General features: G+C 41.2%; 1 protein-coding gene across 1 annotated transcript; it reads right to left on the bottom strand.

Annotated features, from left to right (window-relative positions):
* Positions 1–694: 694 nt before the first annotated feature.
* On the bottom strand, positions 695–25,816 carry RRP15 (ribosomal RNA processing 15 homolog). Its single transcript, XM_074863731.1, has 5 exons — positions 25,701–25,816; positions 23,011–23,285; positions 21,042–21,139; positions 20,019–20,220; positions 695–1,298 (listed from the first exon to the last, which is right to left on the bottom strand). Exons 1-5 carry the CDS (start codon positions 25,762–25,764, stop codon positions 1,146–1,148), a joined length of 792 nt encoding a protein of 263 aa, XP_074719832.1. The 5' UTR covers positions 25,765–25,816; the 3' UTR covers positions 695–1,145.

Raw genomic sequence — 25,816 nt, 5'->3', positions numbered from 1 at the left:
GTGGAATTCAACCCCTAGCCTCTCATTTAGGACACCTTAATCACAATGCACTTCCTTCTATATGCATATGCTTATACAGAATACATTCTTATTATGTATGTTAGCCTCTGTACCTTCGCAACCAAACAACTAATTAGGAGAAATTGCTGTAGTTTAAAGCCAACAAGTGTTACACTGACAGATGTCTTCCACAATTTGGTACTCTTACAGTACGCACCTAAGAGGAAGGGCTTTTGTTTGACCCTTTACAGACCTGAGGAATTAGCATTATAGCTGACTAAACCCACAGGATGTATCTTGGAGGTCCGGCTCCTTACTGAAAAAGTCCAGAACACCAGAACTGCAAATGAAGCAACACTGAATACAATTTTATGTGGTATTGCTAGAAAAGTCCTCTCTCCTCCAACAAAAACAGTAATAATAACTGTCCTTTCCTCTCTTACCAGTCTCTTAGCTTATAGAACTTCAGACTTGCAATGGAAAAAAACATACATTCGTACCTATATATATATATATATAAAAATATAAAAACCAATCAGTAGGGTCAAGTCTCTCTTTTTACAATTATGTTTCCAGAGTTGTCCCCAATCAAACTAATGCTCCAAGACCAGAACTATCACATTAATGGTTATTTTTCTTTATTATCTACAAAACCTTTTCTGGCCAAAGTAGTAAAGAGACTATAGGAGTCTGATAACTTTACAAGGTGACGGCATTTCTGTGTTTATTGTAAGCCATTTCTATTGCGAATTGCTAACAACTTTTCAAAGTGCAACACTGATTTGGAAATGCAGGCACACTAATACATCAATTGCCATGACTAATGTATAAACTTTTAATGACCTTGGCAAAATTGTTCTTTCATTGGGAAGGTGCCACTATTTTGACTGTACAAAATGTTTTGGAAATATGTTGAAAATTATACATGTTTTGGAAAATATTTCAGGATTTCAGTATAGCAAATGAAGCTATATTAAATAAAAGTTTGACATGGAGGGGAAAACACTCCAAAGTTGTGCAAGTCTTTTTTTTTTTTTTTTTTAAGAGAGATATCCTCCAAGTGTTGTACATTCATAGAATGCTGACTTTTTATCCAAACAAAGTTAAGAAGATAAAACATTATCTTGAATGGTTTTCAGTTTCATTCAGTCACTGTCATCTTCTTGTTTCAGACCACCTCCTTGTTCAATATTGTTCTCTCCATCGCTTTCCTTGTCCCAGTCTTTCATAGATGCTCCCATCATGAAGTCATCACGCAGTATATTCCATTCTGGCCCCTCTTCAGACTTCACTTCACCCTGAATGTTTGAGGGGAGGAGAAGAGGGAACAGCAGAAGATGAGATTAATGTGAAAGGCAGTGAAAGATGGCAGTAAAAGCTCTTCATGTAATCAAAATAACACTTCCCACACTCTTACAATTTGCAAGGGCAGACCTACCAAGCGCTAGCTCTTTATGCAAATGGTACACAGAAATATGCAGGACAATCATAAATGACTTGATACTAAAAAGCAAACTTGTTTTTAACTAACCAATAAAAAGAAATATGGAAACAAAACAATTATTCCTCATGGATGAAACAGTCAACCCTGGGCATGGCTTCCTTTATTAAAATCTTTCTTGGCAATCAGAATGGATTCATGATATCATTTATTAACCCCCAGGTGCTGCTTCATTAGAACACTTTTTGGCACATTTCTAAAACGCAAATATGGATTTAATAAAGGCTTAAAAAACCCCAAATTTAATATTTAACATATTCTGCAATACATGAACCAAATCCCCTTTATGTGGATTATTACCTCACTACCTGGGCTTGTCATATGGTGCAAAGCTGCCTCTAAAAGAAACAAAGTTGATCTACACTCACCAAGCCAACACCACCTTACTCCAAATTTCCTACCTCTTGAAAGTGGATAAACTGAGGCCACGCTACACAGACTGGTGAACAATAAAGTGACAGGAGTGTAGTTTTAGGGTTAGCACTGAAAACAGTGCTTGGTTGCAGTTCTTCTAACCTATCATATTTGGGCAGTGCAACAGCCCCATCCTGTGGCAACAGTTTCAAAGAACAGCTTGAAGCTATTCCTACATTCTTAACTGCAGGAAAATACTAAAATCTGTTCAATGTACTGAAGAAGGATTTCAGTAGTTTAAACCTTAGTAGCAAAATACTTCTGAGGAACAACGTGGCTCAGTGTTCAGAGCAGGCAAACAAAAATTTGTCCTACCAAAGTGGAATCAGGGGCACTGAAAACAGTAATTTACTCTTGCAGGGTTTTTGAAACAAAATTAATACAGGCATCTCAGGTGTGCTTTTCCCACTCCCCTGCTCAAAAGGCCAGACCTCAACTGACTCACCCTAGTTTAAGTAACTGCCACTTCCCAATACTGTACAGTGGGTGGGGGTCTTCTGTTACAGCATCCTCTACCAATGCAGGTTTGCCTACTAGATGCAAAACCCATAGTAAATGTATGATCACTGTAGACATTTGTTCCTGACTCTTCTTTGTTATGCATCTAGGAATATGCGAGACATAGAACCATGGCATATTTAAATTGATGTCTGTGCAATCTTTGGGAGAGAGCAGCATACAGAATTTAATAGCAGGAGAAATGAAGACTATAGAATGCAGGTTCATCACTGTAAATCTAATGCATCATATCACACCAAGAGAAGTTATTTGAGTGCAAAAAGTCTGTCAAACATGATATGTATTTTTAACAGGTAATCAAAGCAGAAATGCTAAATGTGACTTCACCTGCAGTTCTTTTTGAAAGACTACTCTCACAAAAATACAGTAACAAGTCTTAACACTTTCCTTCCTGAAAAGAATGTCTCAGGGCCCAGTTCAAAAATATGAGAAACTACAGCTGTTCCTCAAGATGTTTGGACTGTGTTTTGTTTTGGAGTTGGTGGTTTTTTTTTTTTGTTTTGTCTTCACAGCTGCTCTCATTAATGCCTACTCCTAAGAGTAACTCGTCCATCCCAAGAATCCCCCTTTTCCCCAGGGTATGCCTCCTAACTGCTTTCCACTCTTGCAGCAAATCACTTCAAATGCTATACCCAGTAAAGCCTGAAATCATCTCAGACAGGGTAATCAATTATCTGGAATTAAAGAGTTACAGATAAGGTAGGTCCCTAAACAGATCTTAAGATGTTCACATGGTAATAATCTGTATTAGTACAAACACAGGTACTCTGTTCTGGGATGCAAGAAGAGGGTAGCTTCCCCCCCCCCCCCCCCTTTTTTAACTGTATTTCAGTTGTTTTATACGTTTAACTTTCCAGAGTAAAGAAAGGTCAAAAGATTGCAAGCTTTTTCTTTTTTAATCTCAGATCTTTTATAAATCGCAGTTTGAACATGCCACGGGGTTGAATTTGAAATACCTAAATGGAAAAATCTCATCTTCCTTACAAAACAATCCAATTTTCTTATTTTCAGTAATAATAAAACCAACAGAGATCCTATTTTTTCCCAGATGCACAGAAAAGGGTTTGTTTTTTTTTTTTCAACAGCTTATTTTTAAAGAAGCAGTAGATTACTGTCAGCAGTGACAGTGAAAGGCTCAGGGTCTGAAAAGCTCAAATTCATCACAAGCTACTATTCAGCAACCATTAGCCCTTCTTTCTGACTATGGCAAATGAACAACAGGACAAAAGCAGGACCTCAACAAAAGAGGGATGCTGATCCTCCATAGCATTACCCACTATGTAAGGCACCACAAAGGTTTGAATAGTTTTACAACAAGCCCTAAGGAGAAAAACAGAGGTAGCATGTCCATGACTCAAAGATAAAGATTACATGCTTGAAAGCAAATATTTAATCAATTTTAAGCATGCTCCCAAGTGAAGAAAACTCCATGTTTAATATCTTCATTCTTAAATCATTTACTGTTCTATTTTCCCCTCAGAATAAAAACTCCCCAAATCTACTGCATTTCAAAACATTCCCAGAGCCTTAAGAAAATATGTAGCAAGACTATTTGTATAATTAACAATTAGTTCAACTGTAACATTGCTTCCCAACTTGCTTTATGTAAGAATGTTAATACACTCGGATTTTCAACGCCATAATCTGGTTTCATCTAAATAAAACAAAACTGATTCTTGGCACATGGAAAATAAACCAGCTTTCATTCTATACAACAGCTTTTGAACTTTTAGTCAGCTGTTCATCCACATCTCCCACATTTCACTACAACACTGAAGTCCCCTTTGAACATCCCCAAACAAAACCAAAGCAGGCTATATAAACATTAGTGTGTAATGCTACATGAAGTGGATCCTTTGGTAAGGCAAGAAGAGTTCTGGTGTTGCTTTTTTTCTTCTTCTTTTTTTATACATACATACATTTGAATGGGTTTGTTCTTTGCCTGAAGGCGTGGCAACCTATTTCAGAAGGTCTGAGAGGTAGCTGTTAGTAAAGTATCTCAGGAGTCACTGGTACATTGTGATGCACTTCTTGTGAGCTGAAATAAGACAGGCCAAAACACACTGTGTAGCTACCCTACCAGATACTTGTTTGCTGGGACAGACCAACAGCACAGCTGAAAAGAGAACATGTAAATAAAACACACACCATCTTGCCTGCTTGGTGTGCCACCTAAGCTATCACAGCCTTAGCTCAAGTCTGACACAAGTAGGGCTCTGTAGTGGGCACATACTTTCCAAACTAATTCTGGTTTGAAGACATACCGTCTAAAATCTGCACCAGGACAAGATGAACTGAAATTCTTAGCCAAGTCCTAATAAAACCACCCACCAACAAAGCTTAGATCTGTCACCTACAACAAACAGCCATCTTTTGCAGGATCCCGGCTGGAATTGCCTCCTGGATGCTTCCGGAGGAATCAGTCTAAGAAAGCCCCATGGCATCAACAGCAGCTATATGATCAAGGTCAAGTGAGAAACCTCCCTGTTTTGGTTCATTTCTTCACCACTGCAAAACTCTGGAGCTACATAATTCACTTTTGGTAAATGACATTACAGTAAGTATCTTCAACTGAGACCTGCCAAACTCAACACTGGAGTTGTGGCAGGCTGCACTGCGACTCAGGTGGGAGATCGATCCTCTCTACCCCTCTGAAGCTGTCAGAAGCAGCAGGAAGATAGTTGTAACTGCACATAGCTGCTTCAGTCTGCAACCAAGTGCCTTAGTTCAAAGCCCGCTTCCTTTGAAAGCTTAAGGGAATCAAGTTCAGTCTAAGTCACAGGATGTTGTCATTTTCATCCATTGCTTTACTGGCACAGCAACATCTTAAAACCAGAGCAGAAAAGTTTGCCAGAACTTTTCAGAACCCTACGCATAAGCAGACCAAAGTCCCCTAATGCTTATTGGTAAGTAACAGCATTAAAAGATATGTCTTGAAATCAGATTAAAGACAGCATTTCACTCCACTTTCCACCAGCTACTGTCACTTGAACATATCCCAGTTTCTGCATCTGCAAAACAACAAACATACCTACATCACTGTAGAGATTCTCTACAGCCTGTGTCCAGAAGACAGTAACTGCAGGGTATTAACAAATTAACATTTTTCAGACCTAGGAATTACAACCAGCACACTGAGCTCCCACGCCTTTGCTCCATGTACAAGATGAAATACCAGAGCTTGCAGGGGCATCTCTCTTTACCATCACATACAATAAACGTTTATTTGTACCTGTCAGGGAAGGAATTTCTAACATAAATATCTCTCAAGCAACAACTTTAAGCCCTGAGAAAACAATTCTAACATGTCTAATTAATTTGAACTGCCTCCCCAGGTTACTCTGTTTTACTCAATACAAACATCTAAGACCTTGAAATACAGGGAGGCTTTTGTCATCACAAAGTTAAAAAGAGTAACTGCCAAAATGCATTCTCACATACATCTGACAATTACCTTCCCTGCCAGTCTGCATCTTGCTCTGAATGACTCTTGCTATTCTGTTTCTCATCCCTAAGCAAGTTGATTTAAAGCTAGCTCAAAAAAACCCCCAGCCTAGGCATACACACACTGAGGTGTGTTAAATCTCAGTTTAAAAGGCAAAATTAAAAAAATCACTTAATAGAAGGAGGAAGTGGAAAACAAAGAACACCAGCATAATCATTTCTCCTAAATTTGTTCTCAGGAACATACAAGCTCACAGGTTAAGAAAATCAGTTTCCTCTAGGCTGAGAAGAAATAAAAAAAACGGCAGCTGAACTATCTAAAGCAGCAATATAAGCAGAAAACAAAATGTAATGATTTTTACAGAAAAATGATACTTGAGTTTAATCATCAAAGCTGCTTGCCCCTTTATTGGATTTGAATTACAGTGAGATCTTGACTATGAGAAAGGTTCCTATGTATGCCTGATCCCAAACAGACGAAAACGTACAGATCTGGAAACTATACCACTACTATCTTGAACTTCTGAACTAAAGTCTCACAGCAACTCACTTTGGGAAGCATTTTTGAGCTTGCAGAACATGCGAGCTGTGCAACAGAAGTCTATTTTGCCGCAGCATAATTCTGCACAACCCTTTATTCCTTAGGGTGAGAGTCATTCAATACCCATTTGCATTCTCTCTCTGAATGAGAAATTAAGAGCGACTGAATTAAATCGCCTTGGTATAGTTGAAGTGACGTTATACTGAAGATATCAACAGTGGCACAGGAGATTTACTCAGACCACAAGGTCTCTTGTGCACACCAGAATCTGCACTGGCATTTCTAGTAAATAAATCTTAAGAATGAAATTTTTTTACAGTGTGTTTTGAAACCTGCTGTTCCTGTTCAAACTTCTCTGCAAGTAACACACTGGAATTATTACTACAAGCACAACAAATACTGATTTTCCTTTTGAGCACAGCCAGAAGACCACCCAGAGCTTAATGACCTGCATGAGGAATCTCCCCATCCTCACATCCTCCTCTAGGGTTTACTACAACTGGGGATGTGTGAATGAGAAGGAATGCTTTGGGTTGGCATGCAGAGGCTTAGACATGCCCCAACCTTAGAGGGGTCAGAACTGAATTACAGAATTTCTAAAAACAAACATTCATCTGGACTTAAGCAAAGAAGAAATCGTTATTAAATGCTCAGTTGTAAAGAAGAATCATAGAAAAGAGCTTATGAGAGAACAGATTTCCTCAGCCTTTCATCAGAAACCTCATAGATCAGTACTTCCGTCAGAAAAAGCAAAAGTATTCTAAGAATTCAAGCATAACACAGGGCCCTTCTGCATACAGGATGCTCTGGAACTCCTCAGCCCATGCTGTGCTCTAGCTCTGATAGCAGCCATCTCAGAAATCCTTCTGCTGCACAAGGAATTTTACCACATGCTGCTGCAAGACAATGTCTGGCCATACTGGCATCGAGATTCCCTTTACACGTTTTAATGAGATGACGAACAGCATGGGCATGCTACACCCAGGAGCTACTCACAGAAAACAAAAACTCATCAAATAAAAACTCACCTGAAAACAAGCCTCACCTAATGAAACAATCTTATACTTAAGTTACAACACAGGTATGAACTGTTACTTTTACCCATACTAACAATTCTGTAATTTATAACTCATGTTCTGTAAAATACAAGGCAAAATAACAATGTCATGAATATCAAACAATTACATCACTGTCTTTCCAACTGTCAGGCTGAAACACTCCACTGACATAAAAAAAAAAAAAAAGGCCCATGAGTAAGCATTTTTAAGTAGGTACCAAATAAAAATTAGCTCAAGGTAGACTGCAAATTATTACAAACCTGGAAAGAGAGAAATAACACATTCCCTGTATTAGGTTATCATGTAACACAACAGGACAAAGTTTAACATTATTCTTTGAAGTTTTTTCACAGAATCATCAACAGAATCATCAAGGTTGGAAAAGACCTTGAAGATCATCTAGTCCAACCATTAACCTAACACTGACAGTTCCCAACTACACCATATCTCTCAGCGCTATGTCGACCCGACTCTTAAACACCTCCAGGGATGGGGACTCCACCACTGCCCTGGGCAATCCATTCCACTGCCTAACAACCTGTTCTGTAAAGAAATGCTTCCTAATATCCAGTCTAAACCTTCCCTGGTGCAACTTGAGGCCATTACCTCTTGTCCTATTGTTTGTTACTTTGTTAAAGAAACTCATCCCCATCTCCCTGCAACCTCCTTTCAGGTAGCTGTAGAGGGCGATGAGGTCTCCCCTCAGCCTCCTCTTCTCCAGACTAAACAACCCCAATTCCCTCAACCGCTCCTCATACGACCTGTGCTCCAGACCCTGCACCAGCTTCGTTGCCCTTCTTTGGACACGCTCGAGTCATTCAATGTCCTTTTTGTAGTGAGGGGCCCAAAACTGAACCCAGTCATCAAGGTGCGGCCTCACCAGTGCCGAGTACAGGGGTAAGATCACTTCCCTGTCCCTGCTGGCCACGCTATTTCTGATACAAGCCAGGATGCCATTGGCCTTCTTGGCCACCTGGGCACACTGCTGGCTCATGTTCAGCCGGCTGTCAATCAACACCCCCAGGTCCCTCTCTGACTGGCAGCTCTCCAGCCACTCCTCCCCAAGCCTGTAGCGCTGCTGGGGGTTGTTGCGGCCCAAGTGCAGCACCCGGCATTTGGCCTTATTGAAACTCCTACAGTTGGCCTGAGCCCATCCAGCCTGTCCAGGTCTCTCTGCAGAGCCTCCCTACCCTCGAGCAGATCAACACTCCCACCCAACTTGGTGTCATCTGCAAACTTACTGAGGGTGCACTCGATCCCCTCGTCTAGATCATCAATAAAGATGTTAAACAGGAGTGGCCCCAAAACCGAGCCCTGGGGGACACCACTCGTGACCGGCCGCCAACTGGATATAACTCCGTTCACCACAACTCTTTGGGCCCGGCCATCCAGCCAGTTTTTTACCCAGCAAAGCGTGTGCACATCCAAGCCTCGAGCAGCCAGTTTTGCCAGGAGAATGCTGTGGGAAATGGTGTCAAAGGCCTTACTGAAGTCAAGGTAGACAACATCCACAGCCTTTCCCTCATCCAATAAGCAGGTCACCCTGTCATAGAAGGAGATCAGGTTTGTCAAGCAGGACCTGCCTTTCATAAACCCATGCTGACTAGGCCTTATCATCTGGTTGTCCCGCATGTGTTGTGTGATGGGACTCAGGATGAGCTGCTCCATCGGCTTCCCGGGCACCGACATCAAGCTGACAGGCCTGTAATTTCCCAGATCATCCTTCTGACCCTTCTTATACACGGGCATCACGCTGGCCAATTTCCAATCTGTCGGGACCTCCCCGGTCAGCCAGGACTGCTGGTAAATGATGGAAAGTGGCTTGGCGAGCATCCCAGCCAGCTCCTTCAGCACCCTCGGGTGTATCCCGTCTGGTCCCATAGACTTGTGTATGTCCATGTAATGCAGTAGGTCACTGACTATCTCCTCCTGGATTGCGGGGGGTCGTTCTCTGTCTTCTGGCTGAGGAGGCTGGATTCCCTCAATACAACTGGTCTTGTTATTAAAGACTGAGGCAAAGAAGGCATTAAGCACCTCAGTCTTTTCCTCATCACTTGTTACCATGTTTCCTCCTGCATCTAGCAGGGGATAGAAGCTCTCCCTGGTCTTTATTTTGCTGTTGATGTACTTATAGAAACATTTCTTACTATCCTTGATTGCTGAATCCAGATTAATTTCCAGCTGGGCTTCAGACCTCCTGATTTCCGCCCTGCATAGCCTCACAGTGTCTTTGTAATCATTGTGAGTCACTAGCCCCTTCATCCAAAAGCTGTAAACTCTCCTTTTCTCCCTGAGTTGCAGCCAAAGCTCCCTGTTTAGCCAGGGTGGTCTTCTGTGGCGCTGGCTTCTCTTACAGCACCTAGGGACAGCCTGCTGCTGTGCCATTAAGACTTTCTTCTTAAAGAGCGCGCAGCCTTCCTGGACCCCTATAGCCTTCAGGACCGTCTCCCAAGGGATTCTGTCAAGCAGGTGCCTAAACAAGACAAAGTCAGCCTTTTGGAAGTCCAGGATGTCAGTTCTGCTTAGCCCTCTCCTGGCCTCTCTAAGAATAGAGAACTCTATTATTTCATGACCGCTGTGCCCTAGTCGGCCTCCAACCGCCACATCATCAACCAGTCCTTCTCTGTTCACTATATAGGCCGTATACTCTTTTAGTATGACATCACTGCTCATTTTCAGTCATATTTGTTTTTTCCTCCTGTAAAAACAAAACCGCTTCATCATTCTCATCTACATCTACCTCCACTCCAGTGTTTCATCTAGTTGAACGATAGGATCCTTAGAGCAAAGACTGCATAGCACCAAGATCAATTAATTCTTGACATAAAGACCCAAAGAGTAATGTGGTTGAAAACAACATATGATCAAGACTTTTGTATTTAAAGCAACATGTTATACTTTCATTGCTTATCAGACAAGAATTTGTATACCAAGTTATGGTATTTGAAGTAGCTGAATCATAATCTACTTGGAAAAGATAATGCTATCCATCAAACAGAATAGCTCTTCATGCTAGGCAATCATGAGCTTCAGGTAACCAGTCTGCAAAATACTGTTTATTTTGTACCAAAAAGCGTATTGGTTAATTACCAAGAACAAATTTATATGGATGACTCCTTACCAGCTTCCATTGTTATTCCTAAAAGGAAAATAATGAACCGAGATTTGTTTCTGTTTGGATGGGATTCAAAATAAAGGAAGAACGAACTTGTCTAGATATGTAGCCTTCAACCCTGAAAGAAATACCAGACAACTTCTCACAAGTGATAAAAAGACTTCTCTCCATCAGCTGGTCCTACATTTCTTATTGTGTATTTCCTGCAGTAATGAAGACATGACAGAGTTTAAAGATCAGCCTGATCATTACACAGATCCGCAACATCCTTGTTGGAAGTTGCACAGCTCCCGAACCATCAAGTTGCACCTGGAAAATACGCAGATACAGCAAGAGTGCCTAGTAAAAATCATCCAGTGAAGACTAAGGCCTTCAATGTGCTATCCCTCAGAAGTCAAGTACTAATGTCTTTCAACAGTCTAGACAAACATTTTCAAGTCACAACAGACTCTTTTCAGATGTCACCCATTTATGCAAGACACTTATGCACTATCTCAGCTGGGTACCTAAAATTTTCTGCAGGTTTTTATAAAAGCTTGCCTTTTGGCACAGTAAGGAAACATGCAGGCCCACAGCTGTTTGGAGTATTTTTTGATCCTTTTTTAGAAAAAATTAGCAGCTTGCAGATTTTTATATAATCTGAATATGACTCAGATTATTTCCTACAAATGATGTTGAATTCGTCTACTGTTTTTCATCATGATTCAGCAAGAGGCATTACAGAGTGAGTCCCAAAAGGTTGTCTCAAACAGCGAAGGCTACAGTAATGACCAAGTCCTTCACTTCTAGTACTTAAGAAATCATCTCACAGAGCAGCTGATGAGGAAGAAATGAGACTAATAAAAAGCCTCCTCTTCCTGACTCAGGATTTCCACTTACATTTGAGTCCCGAAACAAGTATAGGGATCCAAAAAACCATGAGGCAGGAGGGAGAGAAAAAAAGAACACACCACAAAGAACTATCTTTTGTGTATTTTTATTACTAAATATGAAATACTGAAGTTTTTATGACTACTAAGTAGCTTGTCTGGCTAAACCTCCCTACCCTCATTGCCCCTGCTTTTACTTGAATGGCTTCTGCAACATATCCTAAATGTCTGCAAATCCAAGTGTCTTTGATTTCATATTCCTGTAATTTCCCTCACACCGTCGTGGGCGAGTGGCAAACTCATTAAGGAACAGACCATACCCCTCAACACTCCCAGGCTGCTTTCTAAAAGCAGTTTAAACATGAAAAGGGAATATGTAAACTGCCTGCAATCCCAATCCCTTATTTTAGCCATCTGGCTACCCTTTCTCTGTATTTCTGACCCTTCCATCTCCTTCTATGTTTCTGTATGGGTTTTCCCAACACCTGCAGGTGGAGAAGGAATGACACAGACCACATGCGAATACTGTCCAGGGTCCAGCAACAAACTGAAAAGAGGTCAGATCTTTCCAAGAAGACAGCTTTAGTATAATTTGTAATAATAGTAGGTTTAAAAAAAACCCAATCTACAGTATATTTTCTAAGCTTTCAGTAAATTTCAGAAACACTCATTAAAAACTGGCCAGATTTTCCCATAGGAAAAAAAAAAAGTATTGAATTAACCATTGGAAGCTAGAAGCAGTTTGACCCACCACTCCTGAAGTCTATCTACCAAGATAAACAGATGAATAGGTGCCCACAGAGGTCATTTATAATACACATCTGCTAGTTCAACACTCTGGAAATCAGAACATTTTATACCTTAATAAAACTTCAAAGTAAGGGAATCACTTTTCAAGATAATTTCCCATAGAAAATGCTTAGATGGGGAAACAAACTGGTTCAGATAGACAAGCTCCACCCAATCTTTCTTACTTCCAGAGAACATTTTTTTTAGAAAACTTTATGAAATGTTTAGATATATTTTTTCTCTAAGTACACTGCCCTGCCTATAAGAGTTAAGAACAAAGCCAAAAGTGGAGAGCTGCTTTTATAAGGCTTCCAACTCAATTTACCAGATAAAAGTCTAATAGGATTTGACTTTTTGTGCTTTGTATACTTACAGGAAGATCAAAAGAAGATGTATACCACAAGTTTTTCAAATGTGGTTGTTTTAGACATAGTTTTACTGAAAAAAAGCCTTGCAACATCTTCTGGGAAAACAGTATCCTGTGCACTAATAATCAAATAGCAAGGCAAGTTAATCTCAAATGTGACAGATGGACCTGTCCCAGTACTGCCTGACGTTTCAATCACAAGTCCCTGTTTATGTTCACTTACAAAATTTGCCAAACTTCAACTGCTTCATGCTGAAGGCTTTTGTGATTGTCAACTAAAATCACTTCATCCCTTTTCACAGAAAAACTAACTTAAAATATTTTGTCTACAGCTCAAGGGAGGAAAGAAAGAGACATTTCCTACAGGCATCCATTAAAACCTTGCATCATTCATTCTTTTTGAGCTTAAAAATCAGTTAAGGATGTATTTTGGAGCTGGGAATGTGTCTTTTGCTATCTCCACGGACATTTTTCCCAGATCTGGCCAAGTTATAAACATCTGGAGAACTGCCCTCCCCAAACCTGAGGTCATCACTTAAGTAGATATGATAGGCATTTTGTATCCAAATTCTATTAAAATACCTGTCCTCACTGATCGCATACTATTTGCATCTTAGAAGACAGCATGAAACTGGACCACGTGTGACTCATGATGACAAACAGGGAATTGGTCTTTCTGCGTGAGCAGCTGTCAGGGCTGCTCTTGCATTAGGCACCAGGACACCGGGCTGCATGCTCGGCCCTCAGGTGCAGAACCTGTCAGGAACATAGAACACGAAGAGGATAAAAAAAAAGAGGTTGATGGAAACAGTGCAAAATCAAGTATCTGAAAAAGACAGCAGAAAGGGAAATCTGAGGATAAAAATACAGGGAAAAGGGTCAACCTAGTTAAATACAGCCATCACCGGCCTTTAATCCTCTTATCTGGAGTTGAACTCACAGTGTCAAGTTCTTGACATCTATCAATCAAGTACACATTTGAATATTGACAGAGACCTCCATTCCCATGTTAATACAGATGTGTGTTACCAGCTATGGCAACAGATAGGGACCTGAGCTTGTACATCTTAAAAACCTAACCCTGCTGATGACCCAAACTGGGTAAGTTAATACATCTTCCTGTAAACAGATTTAAAGTAAATATGTCACCATCAAACAACTTCTAATACTGCACAAAAATCCTCTACCTTAAAGAGCATAAGGAATTTAGGATATATCAAAAGCTGTACTGCATTTATTCCTAAGGATAAAAATCAGAATACAGCACACAATTAGGTGGTCAGCAACACTTTGGTACAAAACCAAAAACCATTAAAAGCATCAGCATCAAACATATACAAGATGACCTTCAAGAGAATGTACACACATTTGGGAAAAACAGATACAAATGCACGATTTATAAAGGAATCCAAATTAAAAGTTTCTGTGATGTGACGGGAAGACATTTATTAAAATTGGGAGAACACATCTATTCTGCCTGCAGCTGAACTAAATTAATACTTGGCTGCCCCCTCAAATCTGCTGGAATACATACACGCCTGGTTACCTCCTTCAATTAGTTCTGTAAAGCCAGCATACAACAGCTGTAGTAATAAACTGCTGCTACTCTGCAATGTCATTATCACCTAAGAAAAAAAGTTTCTTTTTAAAAGAGGTGTTGATACACCTTAACAAATTTCTAGAAGTTGTCTATGCCTTCATCCATACTTCAGAAACAATTTCCTACAGCTGTTTGAAGCAATTGTTCAGACTACTGTCCCTCCAAACAGGTATATGGATGAAAATAACCTTCCCCCCACCCCATTTCCACACTGTGGAAACTGTGGGAAAAAGCAGAATAGCACACCAATGGTCAGTACTTATGCAGCTGCAAGAAAAAGAAGGCAGTCACTCTTACATGTTTTAAACGTATCTAATTTTTAAGCTGGAAAGTACATTTATATCCCCCCCATCTAACCTGAAAAAGAAAGCCCCCATGCCACCTCTGGTGTCCCAGCAAGAACAGCAGTCAAACTCAGAAGTGTAGCACTGCTCCTGCCCTTGAACAATCTTCAAACTCCTGCTTAAAATTTTTATGAATATTAATAGTCCTATGAATAAAAGAAAAATCTATAGAAAACCTGACTCTAATCACTGTGTCTACAAATTACTTACCAAACACTAGGAGCATTTATAAAACACACTTCAGGCAGAAGGAACTTTTCTGGAAAAGCATTTTATTTCAAGCCCATATGAGCAATAGCTGATATGAAATAGCACTTGTATTCTTCTCTCATCTTGCTTCCCATCAATAAATTATTTTAAAATAGGTATTATTTCAAGACCCATACACCAATTTTTTCCAGATGCCATCACAACACAGGAAGCAAATTGTACCTCCAAGTCATGTAGTCAGCACAGTTTACAGAAAAATTACTTTGCAGAATTTGGATCACGGTTACTGAAGTAGACCAGGAAACCCTGCTCTCACACCAGTGAAATGCTCTGTAACAAATCTGGTGTAAGAAAACTTACAAGTGGAAGCAAACATAGGGGATTCAGAAAACCTACTAAAATGGCCTAATTCAAAATTAAAGGTTGATGAGCGCAGGTTATGCCTTGTCACAAAGAATATCTGTAACTTTCATGCCAGTTATATGTCACTAGAAAATGTTTTACCACCCAGCAGTAATGCATTACAGGGAGTAGCACAAATGACAAGCAAAAAGTCAAGATGAGAGTTTCTGGTACTGAACAACCCTGTTGTAACTGACATGCAGCAAGGGAGGAGTTGAGGCTGCTCTGGGAATGTTAACTCTGAATTTCTTTGTTTTCTTACAATTAAGACTTCAAGACCTTATGTAATTCACTACATGCCAACATCTCTGTGCAACTCTAAGATCAGAAACTTCACTCAACCCTGGAAGCAAAGGTACTTCCCTAACCCATAACCCTAAGAGCACCCAGAAATTTCTTAAGGATCTAAAGAAAACAAAGGATTTCTGCAAGGAAGCCTTTACTGCCACAACCTACTTCTATATTTCTTCTATAGCCATAAAGATGACTTCAGTCTCTAGGCCTAGAAAGAAACCTATGTACCTTTTATAAACCTGTAGTTTAATAATGTTTCTTATAGTATCTTACAGGTGGGAAGCTGCAAGATACAACTAACACATACTGAAATGAAAATCTGGTCTGTAAGCATTGTATTGAACAAGATTGAAAGCTCTCATATAAGACAACTGACATCATCTACCTGGACTTGTGCAAAGCATGTGACACTGTCGCACACAACATCCTTGTCTCTAAATTGGAGAGACATGGATTTGATGGGTGGACCACTCCGTGGATAAGGAACTGGCTGGATGGTCACATTCAAAGAGTTGCAGTCAACGGCTCAATGTCCAAGTGGAGAGCAGCGACAAGTGGTGTTCCTCAGGGGTCAGTGTTGGGACCGGCGCTGTTTAACATCTTTGTTGGTGACATGGACAGTGGGATTGAGCGCACCCTCAGCAAGTTCACCGATGACACCAAGCTGTGTGGTGCGGTCGACAGGCTGGAGGGAAGGGATGTGCCATCCAGAGGGACCTGGACATGCTAGAGAGGTGGGACCGTGCAAACCTCATGAAGTTCAGCAAGGCCAAGTGCAAGGTCCTGCACATGGGTTGAGACAATCCCAAGCACAAATACAGTCTGGGCAATGAGTGGATTGAGAGCAGCCCTGAGGGGAAGGACTTGGAGGCATTAGTGGATGGAAAACTGACTATGAGCCAGCAATGTGCACTCACAGCCCAGAAAGCCAACTGTATCCTGGGCTCCATCAAGAGAAGTGTGGCCAGCAGGTCGAGGGAGGGGATTCTCCCCGTCTACTCCGCTCTTGTGAGACCCCACCTGCAGTGCTGTGTTCAGCTCTGGGGCCTCCAACAAGAGAAGGACATGGGCCTGCTCAAACAAGTCCAGAGGAGGGACATGAAAATGATCAGGGGGCTGGAGCACCTCCGTTGTGAGGACAGGCTGAGAGAGTTGAGGTTGTTCAGCCTGGAGAAGAGAAGGCTCAGGGGTGGCCTTCCAGTACTTAAAGGGAACCTATAGGAAAGATGGGGAGGGACTCTTTATCAGGGGGTGTAGTGATAGGACAAGGGGTCCTGAAAGAGGGCAGATTTAGATTAGATATAAGGAAGAAATTCTTTACTGTGAGGGTGGTGAGACACTGGAATGGGTTGCCCAGAGAAGCCGTGGATGCCTCTTTCTAGAAATGTTCAAGGCTGGTGGGACTGGGCTTTGAGCAACCTGGTCTAGCGGAAGGTGTCCCTGTCCATGGCAGAGGGTTGGAACAGATATGTCTTTAAGTTCCCTTCCAACCCAACTATCTCCCAATAAATGCCTCCCCAAAGTACACCACCCAAACAACAAACAAGCAAGATTCTTTTTTAAAAGAAAATGACTACATTTTTCTCCCACATTGCAAGGCTTTCAGATAAGGTGGGGAGGGGAGGGAAATTAGATGATCTTACCCAGAGGCAAGCATCATATACAGTACCTTGGAAAAAAACAGGGAAAAATATTACACAAGTCAGCTGGCTCAGCAAGGATTAAGAAATACCTTGATAAACAGCTAATGATACGAAAGGCAAAGCTTTTGGCTCCAGCTCAGAAAAGTAATTACTCCCATCTGGGCACACAAAACCCCAAGAAGGACTACAGTTTCACATGGCACAGAAAAATTTTCACAGCCTTACAGTCGTTCTTTCACAGCTACATTGGGTGGGTGTACACCAAGTAGTATTTAGGCCAATGGCTAAAAGTATACAAGACTATAAACAATGTTCTCCCAGGGCACAGGTTAGCTGTCCTTCCCATCAATGCATGAAGCTGACAGAAATAGAGAACAAACTTTTTTAAGTGGTTGCGCTACCATGAAATCCCATCACTACAGACAGGTCTTTACAGAGCATTTAATTTATTTTTCTCATGCATGCATCCACCTGACTAAATAGTTAATCACAACAGAGCTTTATAAGGGGTTTCTTAAACAAACCCTGACATTTGGAAGAAGCCACCAAACTTTCAAATTTTCCAAATTTTGCATTTGAAAACAACTGCAGAGTAGGAAAAAGCATTTGCCCATTCTCACAAATACAGTCAAGTCTCCTTTCATAGTACAAGGCTCGAGTTAAGAAAGGTTTGCTTTCACTGGTAAAACTTTATTCTGCTATTTTTCCTGCTGACTGCTTGTTTTATGTGGGTGGGGTAGTGTTTTTATTGTTCTGGACTACATTTTAATTGATGGCAGAATGCCTGGAGTTTGGGATTGGCATCTCCTCCATTGTTTTTGTTGAGATAAATAAATGTATTTCCCCCCCTCTTTTTTAAAAATTAAATACACGCCATACTCTCAAGTGCTAAAAACAAAGCAGAATGCTTCAAAAAAAAACCCCTCAAAACAAACAAACCAAAGGAACAAACAATCTACCGAACTTCTGCTGCAAGGAATTCACCACCCAAAAGCCTCATCCCTGCTTACCACTGTCTGAAAAACCCTCAAAAACCAAGAAGAAGAGACATAACAGTGGGGGCCAGCAGTACTGTTCAGTGGCTATATGTTTGTGTGATTCTGAGGAGGAGACTGAAGATCAGATTTTGGCCTCTACCTCAAGCATCAACAACTACAAGGATGGGAGCCTGCTAAATGGGCAAGAGAAAATAAGGCAGATTAAGAACAGCTTTGAAAACGAGTTATAAAAGAGTTTGGTTCAGTACTGAGAGTCACTGAAGCAAATGCAAGAAGGGAGAGAGGAAGGGGAGTGGTCAATCCAGGCAGATATGGCTGTTCAAAAACCCTAAGATATGGCTATTCAAAAACCCCAACCTCCTCCCCAAACAAAAATCCAAACCTACAAGTATAGCTTTGTATTAATGAAAGACTCCAATATCTGAAGTTTTTGTTCAAAAGCAATGTGAAAGCAGCACCTATATCAATACTCAAAACTGACATTAACCAGCCAGCAACTAAAGCATCTTTAGAGCACTTTAATGAAAATATGCTCTAACTGATGCTGCCAAAATAAGACTTTTTTTTATGGTATAGAAACATTTGCAATCTATGTTTTCTGACCTAGTAATTAGCAAACTGTCATGTCACAATCTGACACAAAGAAAAAAGGTCCTAGTTTTTGCTCAGCTATTGATTCAATGCCTACTACAACAGTAGTTGGCCCTGCTATCACTCCAATGTTCTGCTATTCCAGGGGAGGGGGAGAAAAAAAAAAAAAAAGAACCACACACACACGCCCCACCCAAACAAGCAAGCTGGAATTATTTAAGAAGAAATAAAGTGTCAGCACCAAGCTAAATTGTTCTCATTATCCAAAGAATTTTAAAAATACTTTAATATTACACTTGCATGAAAATTGTATGAGCTCTTCATGCCAGGCAGTGTTTCAGCATGCTCCCCAAGTGCACGCAAACAAAAAACATATGACAAACTGTTGTCTCCCAACTGATTAAAGTATTTCTTCCTGGCACAGAAAAGCACTTAGTTAACTGCTGGGAGTCTCGGCCAACAGAAGTATTCCACCCACTACCAAGCACAAAGTTCAAACCTGAACACAAATACACTTCAAAAATGTGCAGCTTCTGAAATACGAGAAAGAATATGTCTGAGCAACTTGTTTTCAACCCTGAGCTACTTGGTGAGTTTAAAGAACCGATAAAGAGTTGGATGAGTCCAACTACACTGTGTCTCTCCTGAGCACGTTTGGAAAAAGTTGAACGTGTTAAAGTACTTCTTTCCAAAACATCACAACAGCAATAAAGCCACATCAGCATAACATACACACACACACACAGAATTAGGAAAAGAAAAACCTACATATAATGTTTAATATATGTTTCCTCTGTTGTGGTATTCACTTGTATGGCAAAGCCCTTCATTTCCAGATACGATAATCATCCAGAGGAATTGACTTTGAAATGCCCAAAACAGTGAGTACACACAAGTAGTACAGTCTAATACACCATGTAAGATGAAGAGCCCCCATGTCTTTAATGACTTTAAAGAGCTGATAACTACTATTGGCCAAATTCCGAATGTCACAACCCACTAAAATCTAGCCATCTGTTCCACGGTTGGTGCAAAATCCAAGATAAAATCCAATTTTTCGTATTTTTTTAAACACAGAGCTAAAACAAGCTATTTGTTCACAAGGCTTGATGTCTTATCAGAAGAGCTTCCAGTGTTTTTTACCTTGATATTCAAGACAGGGAAAACAGCCTAAGAGCTACTTGCTCCCTTCTTAAGCCGTCTCAAAAAACCCCAGGCACTTGGATCACAGCTTTTCTGAAGAGCAGGCACAGTAACAGACAGTAATTATACTGAGAAGGTATCTTGTATGCCTTTTTTTCCTCCCAGACAAAGCCTACCTGTTTACTTTTTGTGGCCTTTCCAGCAGGATTCTTGCTTCCTTTAGCACCCTCCATGTTTCTTAAAACATTGATGAAATCTTTCTTTGAAACAGATGACAGCAGTTTAGCACGCTGCCTGTCAGAGTTCCCAGCTTTCTTCACCTTCTCATCAACATTCTTTTGGTGCGTCCTGACAGCATTAAATAATTGTACAACACCTCTGGGATGGGGAAAAAACCAACAAAACAAAGTTTTTAACTCAAGTTCTAGAAAATAACTTTACAGAAATGAACTCTCTACCAAAGAAACTAACCAGTGCAGATGCTGGATGGCTTCTAGCTCCCCAAAATGGTTACTCAGACCCCAATTCAGTAAAGAAGTAACATTTACTATAACATAAGAGACTTATTGCTAGGAAACAGTAACAAACAAATCGACAAATTCAGACCCTGAATAAGCAAGGTAACATGGCCCTGAGATCATTGCAAGAGCATGTTTCATCCTCAGAAGCATGTTACTCGTCCTACAATCAGCTATGAAATTCCTCAGGCCTTAAGAGCAGCTGAAGTAGGGGGACAAGGCAGAGGAATGAATAAGGAGACAGATACAGACAAGCACATCAAGGTGTTCAACCAGTTCTGCAACACCAAACTACCGCAACACAGAAGAGGCAACTGAACTTAACAGACATGGATCTTCTGAATCCTCTGCAGAGAAGAAAAAATGGAGTAGTAGAAACAACTGTTCTGCATTATGAAAGCATTAAATTAACAAAATGAGGGGATCCAGCAAAGCACTTCCATTAAGCAAACATTACATTCTCATCTAAATTTTTATTCTTTCATAAGGCTTCTGAAATCTTGTGTTGAACTTGATACTGTACAATGCAGACCTGTATATAAATCACTCGTCTCCTGCTAGTCACTTCTTAAAGAGTTCAATCTGATTGGAAACAGATTACCTGCACAGGCCTTTTCTTCCCCTTTTCCTCCTTTTTTTGATATACATATATTTAAGGAAAACATTCAGAAAAACTCTTACCTCGTGGCAATTCTCTGAAGATTTCTTTCTCTGTCTCGGTCTTTGACAACATCTGGCTTCACTCGACACATCATTTCCCACTCCCGCTTTTTATCAAGCTGCATTATAAATATTGTTATGTGAAACAACATGAAGCATCTGAGAATGCAGCGTACTCTGACAGCGTATGTAGTAAGAGGAAAAAAAACCCAGTAAATCAACGAAGCTCAGTTTGGTTTGAGGCTAAGGGGAGCTCCAATATGGGGCTGCACAACAGGTCTGAGGCAAGTCTCTTGCACTGACACAGCAGGGGCCACAGTCAAATCTCAAAGAATCATTTGCCTTCTGTAACAAGAACTAGAAAAGAGTCACACCACAGCGATGCCTCCGGCTCAAGACAAGCAAAACAAGTCTAGAAAAATTCAAATGCTTTCACACTCTGCTACGGACAAGGAAATTATTCAAAGAGAGCTTTCAACTCCAGGACTTCACAAGGTGATCACAGAGAAATGTAATCCTATAAATAATAAGATCCTATGTCTATCAAGACAGGCATGTTGCATTTTGAGCCTTGTGAATTTGACTTCCCCCACTCAATTAATCATGGTACAGCTTGTGACCAAGTGACACACGGCAAAGTCTGTAAGCGGCAGAACTCAAAACACCAGGAAGAGCACCAAGTGCCCACCAGAGAAGGACTCCTCTGCACAACACTGATTTTTGTTTGCTTTTTTGAGGTTCTCTTGTTTCAAAAGCAAACTGATCCGCTTTCCCATTACCAGGAGCCACAACACCAGCAGCTTTTTTTCTACTACAATAGGAGAACACTGTATAACCCCAGCCTCTGCTTCAGGAGTAAGGTAGTGAAATATTTTTTCCCCTTTTTAACAATTTAACAGTGTTCTAGGCCTGGTGATGTTGCATTAAGTCTGTTCTATGCAAGGAGTCTTTCATGGAATTTCAGAGTCCTTATCTTTATAATTCCAGGCAGACTGCTACAAATTTGTGAGTTTATAGCCACGTTTTAGCCTTTTATCAAAAGAACTGCCCTCTTGTACCATAAGCAAGAAATTAATAGAAGGCAGACTGTTCTCAAGTTTTTCTAAGGGTAAACAAGTCAATCTGGGGACCTGCAGCCCACCTCTGCTTTGCAATACTCTCACATATTTACTGGACGAGAACAAGTATTTAAGACAACCATAACTGAGCAGATGCCATACTGAAGCTCCCTGTCTTTAAAAGGCAGGCCATGGCCTCATCACAGCATGTCCCAGACTGTCAGGTGATTAACCTGATTATCCTACTGAAACAGAACCAGTAAGATGAGACATTAGAGCTATTAATATATTTTTAGCCTGAAGGTAAATCAATAACAGCCTGGAATTAATTAAAAGTTCCACTAAAGACACACAAACAAATGACTTAATTGCCAACATAGTTTTGTTTTCTTCATAACAGTTTCGGAACCAGAAGTAATTTAGGGCACAGACACTGTAGTAGAAAACTTCTACCAAGAAAATCATCGAGGGGAGCACACAATGATTCACAACCACATCAATAACTACTGCAATCTCAACCTAAAGGCCTTTGATTTTTGGAAGTCGCAGCAGAATTTAAATGAAAGCAGTTCTCTTTCTCCCCCCCACTTCTGATGACAGAGAACTACTTCAACTTGTAATGCTGACAAAGTGAATTATACCCCAAATTAACAACAGCAATTAGAAAACTGAGCTTAAAGCAGATCCTTTCACCATGTCAACAACAAAAACACCTTAGCTGACAGACTGGAACAGTCCTGCTGCCAAAGATCAGTCTGCTGATGGCCCAGAAAAAGCAGTGAGGGAAAAAGCCCTATCTGACGTCACTGTGGAGGAGAGATTCCAAAACTGAGACAGTCTCAGAGCACTCTCCCAAATCCCTGCTGAGGGAATCTTGGATGTATCCCCCTCTGACTGTAAATGCACAACAAAATACTGAATCTTTTTCTCACCTTCATTCTCTTCTCGAGCCTTTCTTGTTTTTCCTTTTCTCTCTCCTTCTCCAGTTTTTTATTCTTGGACAAGATGGTGGACTTATTTTGCGGAATCTTTTTGTTGAGCACTTTTGCCATTGCATCTGCCCAGCCTGCACTTGGGCCAGCTTTGGAGCTTGTTGCCTCTTCAACCACATTGCCAGGAGCTGCCGTTTCATCTTCATCATCACCATCCAGGGCTTCCCCTCCTGAGGAGTAGCTGTCTTCTGGAAGTCCTGAGCTTAACTCAGAATCTAGGGGTAAAAAAAGGAATAAAAAAAAGTATCAGTCCTGTTTCTAGTAAGGATCCATCACTAGCTTAATTTTAAATGTTATCCAAATTCAGGGCTGCATAGTGCTTGCTGCTACAATTAATTCCTCAAGCAGGCATACACCACCATAATGAATTTATTAGAAAGTACGCAGTGCAAGTACTTGCTCATCTCAGTGATGATTTAAAGTGATTTAATGGGTTGGGCAAAAGGGAAAAGGCAGTCTTGGAAATTTATTATTAATGAATATTTTGATGTTTAGGAGAGACAAGTTTGGGGAAAAAAATATATTTTCCAGTTCAAAAATTTTAATTTATCAATGCATATACACACACATATGTATGCATATATGTATGTATGTACATCCTTATATACTAACTGCAACAGTGACATCTAGTGTTTAAATGCCAACAGCCACACGGGTTAAATTGAAGGTAGGGAGGCATTTCTGACATGAAAGCAAAATCCACTCAAGGAGAACAATGCCAGCAAAAATACAATTACCTAAACATAATGAACACAGAGGGGAGACTGCTTTGTGAAATAAAGAATCAAGATAGTTGTCAGGTAGCTCCAAAGAAACCAGAGGCACTGAGTTTTTCTGGTATAAGTAACTGTTCAAGTTCTTGATACACAAATAAAACACCCCCAAATTCAATGCTATGCCCACTTCAAAACAAAAAAGAAGGAATTAAAGTAAAAATAGTGAAGTTTGGAATCATGCAACTGCAAGACAGGAGAGAACTGCCACCTAGACAGCAAATCAGAAGCGGCAAATTTGTTCAACACATCCAGAAACTACTAAATGCATCCTTTTTATGGTATTAGTATGTCTCCATATCCTGAGTTCCAAATTTTAAAAAAAAGAAAATCATTCCATATACAGAAGTAGATGCATCACCACATCCTGATTCCTATATGTAAAATAATTTCTCAAGTTTTCACCCCTAAGCCTTATCCATGCTAGAACACTACTATCTAGTTTTTAAACATGGAATTAATGCCTATTTGTGACTTTGTACACATGCAAGAGCTAACAGCTACCAAAAGTCCAAACCTGAATTCCACATGCTGCTTAGGACCAACTTCCACAGTTAGCCATAAAAAACAGACTTATAAAAAAGAAAATTGCAAAAGCATGAATTAGTCTCCCTTACACAGTATTTTCCAGTTTCCAATAAAATTGGAGGATAACACCAGATAATACCAACAACACTTTGCTTTCAACAATTACAGAAAGGTGAACAAGGCTTCAACAACCAGCCATGACTTATTCTTTAATACATCAGAGGATATGTCAACAGCATGAGATAAAACTGAGGTATTTCAAAGTAATTTAAACTAGATTTACTCTGTCAGAAATAGGTCTTCATGCCCTGTTTTGAACTGCAAAGATTGAAGCCCGGCATAGATTTAATATAAAAAAGTCCTAATTGGGGGGGAAACATACATCTCCATACTTTATTTTTCTACACTTGCTCAGTGATATGGTTAAAAATATGATCTTGGAAAGCAGCTCCCACAGAAGGCTTCCCCTTGGGGTCAGTTTTGACCCTCAAACCAAACAGAACCACTGTGAGCTAACAGCTCCAAATGGCCACAACCTTGATTCCTTCCACAATAAAAGATTAAAAAAAAAAAATCTAATTACATGATATAAGAAGCGATCAGAACTAGTTAGGTATACCCTCACGACCCACGAATAGGCAAGAATGAGTGGAAAACCACGTGTAACGGATGGAGTATGAGTGCGTTTATGCTGTGTTTATACTCTGTGCTCTCTCGACGGATTACTATAGCCGGCGTTTCTCACGGGTTTCCTTCCGAGCAGGAAGCAGATCCCCGTCCCGTACAGACGGACACAGGCAGACACAAAGCCCATCGCACCCCGGAGCTCGTCCAGCTCTGCCCCATCGCTACCCCCCCTCCAAGAAAAGGGTACCCCAGAGACACACGGCAGCCCAAGTTATTTTGGTGGGCCCAAGGAATAAAGGAGCTGCTGTCAGTACTCCCTGGGCTAAGCAGAGTACAACCAAAAGCGACAGCCGGGGAGGACAGGGCCGGCGGGCAGGGAGCAGGCACGCCACCGAGCACCGTGGGAAAGCCACCCGCCCCCAGCCCCGCGGGCACCCCGCGCCCCGCCGCCTCCACCCCCCTGGGAAGGGGCTCCGGCAGGCTCCCGCCGCCCCGCGACAACCGGCTCCAACCCCCGGCTCAGGCTCCCGAGGGGGTTAGGAGGGGCTCGGGCCCACCGGCGGCCTCTGAAGGGGCAGAGAGGAGCGGCCGCCGGGGCCGGAGACGGCCCACGACGGGGGCCGGGGAGGCCTTAGAAGCCCGTCTGAGCGGAGGGGGACCCAAACCCCTTCCCGCTCCCGCTGGGGAAGCGGCGCCCGTTACCGCTGTCCGCCTCCTCGCCCACCGCAGCCCCGCGTCCACGTGGGCCCACCACGGCGGCCGCCATCTTCCCAGGGTCCGCCACTACCGTCTTCCCGCCCAGCCCCTGCACCGCGAAT

Source organism: Strix uralensis, chromosome 3, assembly GCF_047716275.1.
Source record: "Strix uralensis isolate ZFMK-TIS-50842 chromosome 3, bStrUra1, whole genome shotgun sequence".
Taxonomy (NCBI): domain Eukaryota; kingdom Metazoa; phylum Chordata; class Aves; order Strigiformes; family Strigidae; genus Strix; species Strix uralensis.
The sequence above is the reverse complement of the archived record's forward strand: the minus strand, read 5'-3'. Positions and strand labels throughout refer to the sequence as shown.

Excerpts from the sequence above, each read along its gene's own strand:
- RRP15 (XM_074863731.1), bottom strand. The coding sequence starts at position 25,764 with ATGGCGGCCGCCGTGGTGGGCCCACGTGGACGCGGGGCTGCGGTGGGC. Across the intron at positions 23,286-25,700 it reads GGGCGAGGAGGCGGACAGCG|ATTCTGAGTTAAGCTCAGGA; the intron begins GTAACGGGCGCC and ends TTTTACCCCTAG. Across the intron at positions 20,221-21,041 it reads CTTCAGAGAATTGCCACGAG|AGGTGTTGTACAATTATTTA; the intron begins GTAAGAGTTTTT and ends TCCCCATCCCAG.